Source organism: Oncorhynchus clarkii, chromosome 4 (genome assembly GCF_045791955.1).
Source record: "Oncorhynchus clarkii lewisi isolate Uvic-CL-2024 chromosome 4, UVic_Ocla_1.0, whole genome shotgun sequence".
Taxonomy (NCBI): domain Eukaryota; kingdom Metazoa; phylum Chordata; class Actinopteri; order Salmoniformes; family Salmonidae; genus Oncorhynchus; species Oncorhynchus clarkii.
This window is the reverse complement of record NC_092150.1, coordinates 63,943,860-63,957,062: the sequence shown is the minus strand read 5'-3', so window position 1 is coordinate 63,957,062 and position 13,203 is coordinate 63,943,860. Positions and strand designations below refer to the sequence as shown.

General features: G+C 39.0%; 1 protein-coding gene across 14 annotated transcripts in view; it reads right to left on the bottom strand.

The window, feature by feature from the left end:
• LOC139407136 (triadin) overlaps positions 1–13,203 on the bottom strand; it is a 56,261-nt gene that overhangs the window by 21,588 nt on the left and 21,470 nt on the right. For 10 of the 14 annotated variants that reach the window (XM_071150575.1, XM_071150570.1, XM_071150571.1 and 7 more), the window contains 10 exons: positions 4,962–5,000; positions 4,764–4,829; positions 2,725–2,769; positions 2,521–2,562; positions 2,224–2,268; positions 1,900–1,938; positions 1,749–1,802; positions 1,439–1,495; positions 1,209–1,256; positions 162–392 (listed from right to left, as the gene is read on the bottom strand). In XM_071150575.1, the coding sequence (XP_071006676.1) occupies positions 162–392; positions 1,209–1,256; positions 1,439–1,495; positions 1,749–1,802; positions 1,900–1,938; positions 2,224–2,268; positions 2,521–2,562; positions 2,725–2,769; positions 4,764–4,829; positions 4,962–5,000 (666 nt within the window). The remainder of the gene's footprint in view (positions 1–161; positions 393–1,208; positions 1,257–1,438; positions 1,496–1,748; positions 1,803–1,899; positions 1,939–2,223; positions 2,269–2,520; positions 2,563–2,724; positions 2,770–4,763; positions 4,830–4,961; positions 5,001–13,203) is intronic. The other 4 variants (XM_071150576.1, XM_071150579.1, XM_071150578.1 and 1 more) reach the window with 3 other exon arrangements.

Below are 13,203 nucleotides of genomic sequence, written 5' to 3'. Positions count from 1 at the left end.
TGAGCATTTTAATTTACATGGAGGGAATATAAGCATTGTTTCTATCTTTGTGGAAAAGTAATATTCATATTATTTGCAAGCACTCTGTCCCTTTAGAGAAAGATGACCTAGTTCCAATATCAGCTACTAAGTTAGAGTTTACGTTCTGAGATAATAATTACCTTGAGTCGATGGAGCTGGTGCAGGTCCAGGTGCTGGTCCAGGTGCTGGTGCAGGTGCTGGTTCAGCCGGTAGAACTGGAGCTGTTGGTTGAGCTGGTTGAGCTGGTGCTGGTTGAGCTGGTGCTGGTTGAGCTGGAGGAGCTTGATAAACTGGAGGAGCTTGATAAACTTGATAACCTGGAGGAGCTTGATAAGCTGGAGGAGCTTGGTAAAATGGCTGAGCTGGATGAGCTGTTGGAATGGGCAGTGGAGATGATGGAAAGAAGTGGTAAATTCAAATGGAACCCAGATGACATATCTCATCATGTATCACGTACAACTCTAGATAAAATCAAACAGGTTCGCTAGTTAAAATTGTATGTGACGACAAGGAGAAAAAAGTAGCTGAGGTGGTGAGCAACTAGGGACTAAACCAGGGACGTTAGATAATGTTAAACAGCAAGACAACAGATCAGTTAGACTTCTATGTACAATGCCTTTTCATTGAATACTTGGTAACCATGTACTATACTTAAATGGTACTGAAGTTATAAAATATGGTGCACGAAAAGTAATTCATGTGACAGAATGTAATTGAAAATAATTAAGGGCTTTTACATGTATTTATTTTTTTGTAAACACAAGATCTTTGAGGTGAGAAGCACCAGGAAACACCAAGAGACTGCTGGGAAAAGCCACTGCAACTCGAGGAGCTGACAGACCAATAAAGGAACATAGTACAGAACAGTTTAAAGATGTAAATCTTTAGTATTTTCAAAATGGTTGTTGCTAACACTACTCAAATGTTCACCCAGAGATAATCATTAGAAACCTATACAAGGCCATAAGGACGTAAGGACATATAGTAAACAGAGGCTGTGACGCAAATATCACTCAGCCCTAGTAACTAGGGCCTGGAGGTTTTCCTGGTCGAGTCACATGGTCAAGAGAAACTCCTCGCCCAAATAACAACACAGAGCTCTGCAAACAAAATGTCAGGCACATTTAAATATTGTTAATGTTGACATTAAATGCCTGATTGGCAAGAATTAAAATAATACCAAATACCTGTCATAGTTGTAGGTGGAAATGGATTGTCTGTGAATATATGATGCACTGGAAGATAAATGGAATCAACACCTTTTCAGTCAAGTTTGAGAAGGATATATTACCCTGGACATGTACAGGACTGTATTATACTGCAATAGAAGAGTGACATACAGTATACAGAAAAACAAATACCACTGATATTGTACAGTATATTCAGGAGGTGCTTTAGAGCATAAGTGCCTACTTACAATACCAGCCAGGAGATGATGATGGCCAGTAGACTGGTGTGGGTTGACAGGCGGGAACTGCAACATACAACAACGCACATTCATACAGAACCTACATACGTTGCGATATGTTTAATGTATTCAATAACCTTTTGCTTGAAAGAATGCTTTATCAAAGTACGTGTTAGAAAAACAACATGCTCAAAAGGTGGTCCGATTCGTATCTACTGTATGTTCTCTCTCATTCTTGCATGTTCTCTTGTACTGCTGCAATGTGTCCTAAGATGACACAGTGCTACAGTACCTAAACGTTTTATCTCTACAAATGTACCTGGCGCAGGTGCAGGTGCAGGTGCAGGCACCCCAGCATCTACATGTTGAGACTCTGCAATGTGATAAAAAAAAGAGGTGTTGGACAAACACAAGTACCTTTACAGAAGGACTGTTAAAACCACGGTGTGATTATTGCATGACTGAGTTACCTTCCTTTGTGGCCTTCGCTTCCTTTTTAAGTCGTAGTTCTAAAGGAGGGAAAGGGAAACGGTACAGTACAATGGGGTTACATCTGATGGGTGACTTTGAAGTCTTTTCCCACCTCCGCCGCTCTAAAGACCTTCATCTCCCCACTAGAACTGATGAATGATGGGAGGCACTGAGAAAGAATACCTTTTAATCATCGAATATACCCTTTCCTCCATCGAACTACACAGAAGCATGTACTGTTCTGCAGTGTAAAAGACATTGAGGAAGATTTGAATAGATGTTTACATATACACAGGCTTGTACTGTATTTCAGAATGTCCTACCTCTCTTCCTGATCGCCGCTTCTAATTCCAATTTCCTTGCAGCCTCTGGTTAAATGACATAGTTGGAGATACAGAGATTCAGCCACAAAGTGATCTTAGAATATTTACATTTATTCATTGTTTCATTTTGTTTCGTTTTATTCAAACAACTTGCAAACAGCTTTTCCCTGTTATTCAGTTGAAATGCAGCAATATGGTAGGCTATTGCACAAGATCACTTGCCGTTCATCTTATAGACATTTTTGATCTGCTATTTCAGAAATGTGATAATGAGCTGCAAACAGCGATGATTCCTACCTCTCCTTTTTGGCTTGTCAACTGGCCTGCACATGTCACGCTCTTTATGACAGAAAAGGGGAAAATCAATCATGAATACGTGTCATTGGTGTTCTTTCTCATATATCGAGCAACTATTACTTTCATCATGTTTCTTCCTTACCTAATATTCTGTATGATCAACAATTCAAATACACAACTAAAAGTACAGAAAACACATAGTACCTCTCTTAGCTCTCACTACTGGTTCCTTTTTAGGAGGCTCTGCCTCTGAAAATGAACGCAGAATACAAAACATAAGGGAACATTCGGTCCACATTCTTGCTTAGCACTGTAGTTGCATGCCAAAGATGGAAGCAAGTTTTTTGAGAACACGTTCAGGCATGTATTGCTGTTTTATAATAAAACCATATTATATTTTAAAAAATGTATGAAAATGAAAAATGTGTGAACATTTAAATAGCTTAGATCATCATTGGCATTATTATATTGAACAGCTAACTACTTATGTCAAATGTGGCAAAGAGGTGAAGCAGATAAACCATCAAGAATATACAATTCGATCTTTGTTCCATCTTTAACTTTGAAAAGATACCTGATCAAACCGGAAGAGAATGAAAGACCCTCCACTAGTATAAAGATCAACAGATTTGCACTAAGATTGAATTGGTTCATCCGTCCCCTCTAGTCTCTATGCTACTTTCAAAGCTACTTTCAAAGCAACATGACATCTCAGCTTCACAACACATGCTCTTCCTCTCGGGAGTGGCCATTTTAACTGTGGACGACAAAATTGGTATAGTCAAACATGTCACAAAGTTCAGTTTTGAAAAATGATATTATTAATACATTTTGAATTAGGCTCGGACTCAGCTAACACATGTAATATGAATGTGTTTACAGACCAGTGTTACATTTTGATTGTCTTTAACCTTTTATCTTACTCTGAAAAAGGTAGTTTCAGACAAGCAATAGGACACTTGAGATCCTACAAAGTCAACAACTCAGAGTGCATACTTTATCATGCAATGCTCATATAATGTGCCTATCTAGCATAGCGCTATCAAACAGAACACACATCGACGCAGTGTATAGATATAGACATACTGTATCCATCACCAATGTAGATGTGCCTCTTTTCAAACAGCAGGGGCCAGCATTGTGCCTATTGCAGCAAGCTTCAATACTGCCATGCTCTCTGAGGTCTCAACGTACTTCCAGTTACAAACATGTTATTAAGACAAAAACACACTCCACCTGAACACTTCAAGTGAAAGCTTACAAAAACATGCAAAACGTGAGACCAGCGTTCCTGCCGCATATAATTTACAGCATACATGGATGCATCACAGTTTACAATACTTTCCATAGGGCATTCGAGCGATCTTTTGGTTACTGGTCCAACGCTCTAACTGCTAGGCTACCAGCCGCCCTACACATTGTTACACATTGAGTTATATATTGAGAGTGCTGCTCTGGGCCTGTTAATGACTTTGCATTCCTGTTCCTCTACTTCTATATAAGCTCTTACTTCAACAGGGACCAACACCCTCCGTAGGGAGCAAGAAGAGATACACTACTGTGCTGCTATTCCTAACCACACGAAGGATAAAGTGACTCGAACATACCTTCCCTGGCTAATTCCCTCTTGACACTTTTAGCTATATGTCAGTTAGTGAAATGCATCCTAATGCATGGCTTATCTAAACTTTTCCTCTAGGTGGCGACTTTGAGAAGCAAAACCAAGGAAACACCAACCATAACGCAATATGAAGTTACTGAGGATTGTCATTACTGAACTTGAAATGAATGTTTGGAAGAAACACTGCAAGTTGTAACAATGTACTTCGCATTACTTGAGAGTTAGTATGTCAACAACACCATTTAAGCCACAAATGGAACTTACAACACGGATATCGCCAAACCAAAGTTTTAAGTATTGCCAATAGACTCAAAAGTCAGAAACAGAAAGAGATGTTGAGTCTACTACACATACGATCCTCTCAATGTCAGAGGATACTTCTTGACATTTATAAAGCTTCTCTCTACAGCCAGTTCTACATTCAAAGATGAATTCAAGACTAAAGCAATGCAGAAAGAATCACTCCAATATTTTGTCATACAAATGCATAGGGGAACACAGCCCTTACTATGAGAATAAGGTCAGCCAAAGGTATGGTAAAGATAAAAAGGGGTTAGTAATGAATGGCTCTTACTTCTCCATAACCATGCATGATATTGATCTATTATCGGTATATAAATACCTTTCCCCTCCGTTGGCTCACTTGTGGCCTCTTTGGGCTTGGACGAATGCATACAAGGGCACACTACTGTAAAATGGAATGCATAGCTTTAAGACTACATAGAGCGGAATAGATCATTGAAATGTACAATTCCCTATTTATAATTGTTTCTTTTTCACTTATATTCAGATCATTACAGACCAGGCTGCTCTGATATACCTTGTTCTGGAGGAGGAGTAGCTTGCTTGACCTTTAGTTCTGAAAAAGAAGTAGATTTACTGATCAATACTAATAAACATATAAACAGCAAAATGGTCTGGTATACTAAATCCTCTTCGAAATAATCAATCAATGCAAACGTAAGGTGCCACTCTTTTTCTTTGATGTCACACAGATATCACCTCATAAAAGACCTGTCGTACTACGCTCCAAGAACAGGGGGAAAGAAAAGGTAGGTGAATCACAGACAATTAATAGAATGAATTATTCAACCAAGAGGGAGATTCTTTTCTCCTTGGAAAATCAATATTCATCCAAAACAAGTGCATTTCAGAGCTAACAATAAGCATGCTTCCTTCTGTAAAAGTCAGAGCTCCTGTAGCGTTTACATTATGCATTCATAAATCAAAAGGTTATGACTGGAATTAATTTGAAAAGTGGAGACAGTAAGTCACAGGATGCGAATATGACAGCTTTATTAGAAATCTGGATTGCTTGAATTTGTCAGAATTAATGTGACACATTTTGATTAAACGGCAACCTTTCACTGGAGAGATGAGATCTTCACTGCAAACCTATCTGGCTGAAAAGAGTGGCACATGACATACAGTGGGGAGAACAAGTATTTGATACACTGTCGATTTTGCAGGTTTCCCTACTTACAAAGCATGTAGAGGTCTGTAATTTGTATCATAGGTTCACTTCCACTGTGAGAGACGGAATCTAAAACAAAAGTAATTAATTTGCATTTTATTGCATGACATAAGTATTTGATCACCTACCAACCAGTAAGAATTTCAGCTCTCACAGACCTGCACCTGTTTGAACTCGTTACCTGTATAAAATACACCTGTCCACACACTCAATCAAACAGACTCCAACCTCTTCACAATGGCCAAGACCAGAGAGCTGTGTAAGGACATCAGGGATAAAATTGTAGACCTGCACAAGGCTGGGATATGCTACAGGACAATAGGCAAGCAGCTTGGTGAGAAGGCAACAACTGTTGGCGCAGTTATTAGAAAATGGAAGAAGTTCAAGATGACGGTCAATCACCCTCAGTCTGGGGCTCCATGCAAGATCTCACCTTGTGGGGCATCAATGATCATGAGGAAGGTGAGGGATCAGCCCAGAACTACATGGCAGGACCTGGTCAATGACCTGAAGAGAGCTGGGACCACAGTCTCAAAGAAAACCATTAGTAACACACTACGCCGTCATGGATTAAAATCCTGCAGCGCACGCAAGGTCCCCCTGCTCAAGCCAGCGCATGTCCAGGCCCGTCCAGGCCCGTCATGACCATGCATGAGGAATGGGAGAAGGTAATGTGGTCTGATGAGACAAAAATAGAGCTTTTTGGTCTAAACTCTACTCGCCGTGTTTGGAGGAAGAATAAGGATGAGTACAACCCCAAGAACACCATCCCAACCGTGAAGCATGGAGGTGGAAACATCATTCTTTGGGGATGCTTTTCTGCAAAGGGGACAGGACGACTGCACCGTATTGAGGGGAGGATGGATGGGGCCATGTATCGCAAGATCTTGGCCAACAACCTCCTTCCCTCAGTAAGAGCATTGAAGATGGGTCGTGGCTGGGTCTTCCAGCATGACAACGACCCGAAACACACAGCCAGGGCAACTAAGGAGTGGCTCCGTAAGTAGCATCTCAAGGTCCTAGCCAGTCTCCAGACCTGAACCCAATAGAACATCTTTGGAGGGAGCTGAAAGTCAATATTGCCCAGCGACAGCCCCGAAACCTGAAGGATCTGGAGAAGGTCTGTATGGAGGAGTGGGCCAAAATCCCTGCTGCAGTGTGTGCAAACCTGGTCAAGAACTACAGGGAACGTATGATCTCTGTAATTGCAAACAAAGGTTTCTGTACCAAATATTAAGTTCTGCTTTTCTGATGTATCAAATACTTATGTCATGCAATAAAATGCAAATTCATTACTTAAAAATCATACAATTGGATTTTTGTTTTAGATTCCGTCTCTCACAGTTGAAGTGTACTTATGATAAAAATTACAGACCTCTACATGCTTTGTAAGTAAGGAAACCTGCAAAATCGGCAGTGTATCAAATACTTGTTCTCCCCACTGTATCTGCAGATAACAGAGAAAAGAATGGTGGTTACCATAGCGTTTGAGGCCATATGTTTCATTTGGGAGATACAATTTCAGGATAACGCAATACTTCCCGTTTGTGTAAATCCAAATATCATGCTACAGAAATCAAATCTGGAGCTGCTTCTCAGATGCTTTCGGGGGACATTGAGACTGATCTCATTGGAAAGATTTCAGCCCCAAAACAATACTACTCAACCATGTGGTCTTGTTTCTGTCTTCTGTGAACTATACTTTCGTAGTTTGAACAAGCGTGCTAGAGAAGATACTGCGTACGTCCTCATCATCAACAGGTAAATGCTTAATGGCTGTAGGACAAAACAGGACAAATGAAACTATAAGATCATCTCACGATCACTGATCCGTTACACTATATGCTCATGTATCTGTTTGCTGTTTATTTTTTATATATACTAGTTTCCCTTTCTATCATATTACAATATATGTTATTATGCAAACTGTAGTTCGGAAAATTTCTCAACCAGCTACAAACACAACAGAACGTCTAGTGTACAATAGACTGTCACGTCCTGACCTTAGTTCCTTTTTTAATGTCTCTATTTTAGAATGGTCAGGGCGTGAGTTGGGGTGGGCATTCTATGTTTTGTTCTATGTTTGTATTTCTATGTGGTTGGCCTGGTATGGTTCCCAATCAGAGGCAGCTGTCAATCGTTGTCTCTGTTTGAGAACCATACTTAGGCAGCCTGTTTTCGCCCTTAAGTTGGGGGTAGTTGTTTTCTGTATGTGTCGTTTGTTCCGTTGTTATTTTTGTTCTAGTGTTCAGTGTAATTAAAAGATCATGAACACGTTCCACGCTGCACCTTGGTCCTCTCCTTCTTCCACCTACGACAGCCGTTACATAGACACTCATTTGATGGAAACTTTTTTCCATTCCAGTTTAAGTAGAGCCTTTTGCAAGACATGACAAATAAGGTCAAACCACTTCACGAGACAGAACAAAAATTGAAAGTTCCACAGACATTAAAGGGGAATGGAAACACTTCCGGAAGTAAATCTAAGCAAGAGATGTATTCAAACCACAAATACTAAACATGATAGCTGGCGTTCTGAATACTAGTGTGTCCACTCCCCTTTAACATAATACTTTTTGTCGTGGCAAGGTGTCCTCGGATTCTGAAGAGAATTAATTACTCATACAGTACACTGTAAGTGGACATCTGTACTTAGTTTAGAAGAGTATTGTGTAGCCTATCGGAGTGATTGGTTTACAAAATGATCTAAATGTATGGAATGCATGTAAGATAACTTTGTGCAGGCAAACACTACAGCTGACAAAGTCAACAAGTGCATAAAAAGAACAGTATTCAATAAATACATATTTACAAAGCCCCATGTCTGCCATATCAGAATGGACAGTGAATCCATACCAGTTTTATGATATCATGTTTCTAAGACAGTTGCAGGGGCAAAGGGGAGTTGTTCCTCTCAGGCTAGCCTACAGGCGCTCCTGTAAGTCCACTGTATGGATTCAGAACCTAGATTCCCATCTACTGCATTTTGGAGGAAATAGGACAGGGGTTCCCCATCTTTTTCTGCTCCACAAATTGATGTAAAAAATAATAATAATGGGACCCCAATTAATATGTTATCTTGCCTGTTATCGCTGTGTGTTTATATTTACTCAATACAAGTCTACCCCAGGCTGCCTCAACACATAATACTGCCATCCAGGTGTAGTCTAACAGTGTAAAATACAGTTAGTTGACTTGGTTGGATATACCTATGTTCTTAATTTGTTTAAGAATTATAAAACATTTTGTCAAGGGGCCCCATTTCAATATCAGGGAACCCCACATAGGTTCCCGATCCCAAGTCTGAGAACCACTAAAATAGCGTATGGACAATTCCACGGTAACAGAATGATGCAGATACTCCAATATTTCGCTTTAAAATGTATGTCAAACAAAAACCAATGATTGCCCAGACTATACAACTCTACTGACAATGTTACAAAAACACATTTACTTGAAGAGCAGTGCAGACACAAAGTTTGATAACAGAAGGACAGGGTTGTGCTGTTTGTGCTGTCCTTCTGTTACAAAACGTTTCATCTGCACTGTGCTTCCAAGTAAATGTGTCTAATTTGATGTGGAATTTCTCAAACGTCGTCCTCGTGCATAGAGTTGTAATGGTTTGTTTAACTTTGCAATCATTGGTTTTTTGTTTGGCATACATTCAAAAGTGATAAAGCTAAGTCATTCGTCTGTCTTAGCGTCATTCTGTTATCGTGGAATCGCTCGTATTGCTGTGGAATGGCCTTGTGGTTGTGACTCACGGACAATAACACACGCTGTGGTGGTATGGATGACGTTCTATGACTTTTCAATTATTCAGATGCTTAGCTGAATGCAAATGTGGTCATGCTAACACAGAAGTCTGCTAGCAAGCTCTGTTGAAAACAAAAAATGTCTTCATCAAAAGTCAGAATTCGACATCCTTACACGTCATACTTGACTATATCACTCAAAATAGCTCTAGGAAGCAATACCATTGACCTGAAATATAATGAGAGGCATGGCATTATATCATCATCTAATAGCGATGAACAAGGGTTCGCATCAAAGGCCATCATGATTTCCCTCTCATACTGTAGACGATCCTGTCCTGCCTCTCCACAGGGACTCTGGCTGAGCAGTGTACCTCCTCCCGATAGGGACTATAGGAGAGTGAAGATGATGGTCTTTCATGCAAACACTTGTTCATCGCCATTAGATGACGATGGCTCCTGTACAATCATATGAAATTGTCTCCAGCCTATTTGATGTTTAGATGTATACCTCAGAACCACGACAACCCTTAGCTTTGTGGGAGCTACACTGTCATTTCCAGTTGCACTCCCCCGTATGCTACCCAAGGTAATCTGGGCATCTCTTTTACTCTTGAAACCCAGAGAAATCTATACATTTCCATTCCAGTCACATCACATTTCCCTCCGATTGCAGATCAGTTCATTCACAGCGTGTCTCCAAATGTAAACAGAAATGGGAATGGCAATCCCCAAACATTGAGAATGGAATTATATCTTGGCTGTGTGATGAGTGTCCTGAATGTCAAATCACAATGAAACAAATATGTTGTAGCAGATGTGGATGGTTCAGCTGTTCTGTTTAAATGTGACCGTGGCCATTCTATATGGGGTCCGATATCACTGGAGGGGAAAACATCTGCCAAGCCTCTTAGTGTAAGCATGGCACATCAAGCAGCAGAACTATTCCTTTGATCACAACTCAACCATATCAAATTATTATCGTTCTCACTGCTACCAGGTCAGATAATATGGAATTTCAAGCTGAGGTACCTCAACGGAATGCATAGCTTCTATATCATTCTGATAAAGGTTTGATTGAAGTCTTTGTGAGGGGGATCATTTTTTGGTCATATTTTAATTAGCCCGTTTGAATGTTGTTGACCATTTTGCAAATCTGTTAAAGTAAAGGTACCAAAAGAGTAAACATCCTTCTCCATGCATTTCTTTCTCCATAAGATGATTCAGGAATAGAGATGGTGTGCTGAACTAAAGCCGTAAGGGTAAAGTTTAAAAAAAATCAAAGCCAGACCACTGTTATTGATCAGGTCTCTGAGGTAGTTAGTGGCACAGCCTATGACACAGTCTTCTGTGCAGACATGCCAACCACCAGACATATATTTCATATTGATAGAAGAGAACAGATGGGAGAATGAGTAATGTAGAAGATGGAGAGAGATCAAAGAAGTGGCCTAAAGCCTTTCTCTCCACTCCCACCCCTCTGCTCCTCCTACTCTACTCCCTCGTTCCCTCTATTCAAGCACGCCGACTGTATGCTGTCAACTCTGTTCAATATCTGTACAGCAATTAATTGAACACATGACATAGATAAATTGCTATGGAACATGACATTTTTCTCTTCTTCGACCTATTTCTTATCTCTTCTCATCCCGTGTCTAACATCAACCCTCTCTTTTTATTTACCTTTCGGCTGTAGGTTCTACCTCCTCGGGTTTAGGTAATACCCTCTTGGACACTGGTGCTAACCCCTCTCGTTCAGTGATGGGTTCTACCTCCTCCTCAGGTTTGGGCTCTGCTGTCCCTTCCTCCACTACCTTCTCTTCCAGAGCTTCCTCTATTGTCAGCTCTGGTTCAGCAGATAGTTCCTCAGTCTCCTCCTCCTCCTCCTCCTCCGGTGCTTCTGAAAGGATGATCTCTGAGAATGTATTCACAGCTGGAGCTAAATAGTTTTGCCAGGATTCAATGCATCAATGCAGAACCAAACTTAACGTTAGGGGATATTATCCAGCTCTTGTAAGGGTCATGTCGACTTTCAATGGAATAATATGCTACTAACATCAGTGGGTTACATAACATTTGGTACACATTTGAACTCCAAGAGTGAGAAAAGCATGAAACGATGGTTCATTTGCATCTGCGATCTCCTCTGTCTTTTCCTCCTATACTTCTCTCTATTTAGCCTCTTCAGAAGGTGTGGTTACTTTTCTTCAATGGGCGGTGTTACTGTAATGCATGCAATAAGTCATATTAGAAAATCTAACCAGGGGCCTCTCAAGTGGCGCATTTCATGGCATCTTTTGGCAATAAATATCATGATGGCTTGAATATGAATAGACTAATCTATGAGCACTGGTACATTGCATGATAACGTTTAAGTATTGCCAAAAGTATTTAGATCGCAAATTCGAGGTTCAACATTTTTACAAAGAGGGAAGAAATGAAGTATCTTTACTCAAACCAGCGTCATTAGTAATATACTACTGCTATAGTACTACAAACTATTACACTATTGATAACTATTAAACTATTACTAATTATTAAACTATTACTAACTATTACTAACTATTAAACTATTACTAACTATTACTAACTATTAAACTATTACTAACTATTAAACTATTACTAACTATTACTAACTATTAAACTATTACTAACTATTACTAACTATTAAACTATTACTAACTATTAAACTATTACTAACTATTAAACTATTACTAACTATTAAACCATGACTAACTATTAAACTATTACTAACTATTACTAACTATTAAACTATTACTAACTATTAAACTATTACTAACTATTACTAACTATTAAACTATTACTAACTATTAAACTATTACTAACTATTAAACTATTACTAACTATTACACTATTGATAACTATTAAACTATTACTAATTATTAAACTATTACTAACTATTACTAACTATTAAACTATTACTAACTATTGCTAACTATTAAACTATTACTAACTATTAAACTATTACTAACTATTAAACTATTACTAACTATTACACTATTGATAACTATTAAACTATTACTAATTATTAAACTATTACTAACTATTAAACTATTACTAACTATTACACTATTACTAACTATTACACTATTGATAACTATTAAACTATTACTAATTATTAAACTATTACACTACTACTAACTATTAAACTATTACTAACTATTACACTTTTACTAACTATTACACTATTACTAACAATTAAAGCTAGACTCCGGGGATATATTAGTAAAATATGTGCCTGTGGTGAGTAATTATGATAAACAAATATGATATAAGATAATGAATTATAATCAATTTCAAAAATCATGAGTAAAATACTATTGTTTCTACAACACCTACTACAATACCCCCGCCAACTTCAACTGCTGGAGTAATAGCTAGCCACAGTAGTTTGGTAAGTGGCAAGTTCACACATGAAAGCTGACTCTGGTACCCCCTGCCTTAAAGGGATAGTGGGCTGGCAACCCTACAGAGCAACAGCAGCTGCTGTCCTCTGATCTACACAGCATGAATACAGGGATTTCTATCAGAACCCCCAGAACATGCATGGCCACACACATCTCCTCACCTGATGTAATTAATACTCGTGTCTTGGTGGGTTCGCTGCCAAACCTAACCTGTGTATCATCTTGAAATATGTCAAAATAAAACTCTTTCCGATTTATCTAAACCAGAACATAAAAAAAATGTGTGCCACGAACAGTGGTGGAAAAGTACCCATTGTCATACTTGAGTAAAAGTAAAGATACCTTAATAGAACATGACTCAAGTAAAAGTCTCCCAGTAACATACTACTTGAGTAAGAGTCTAAA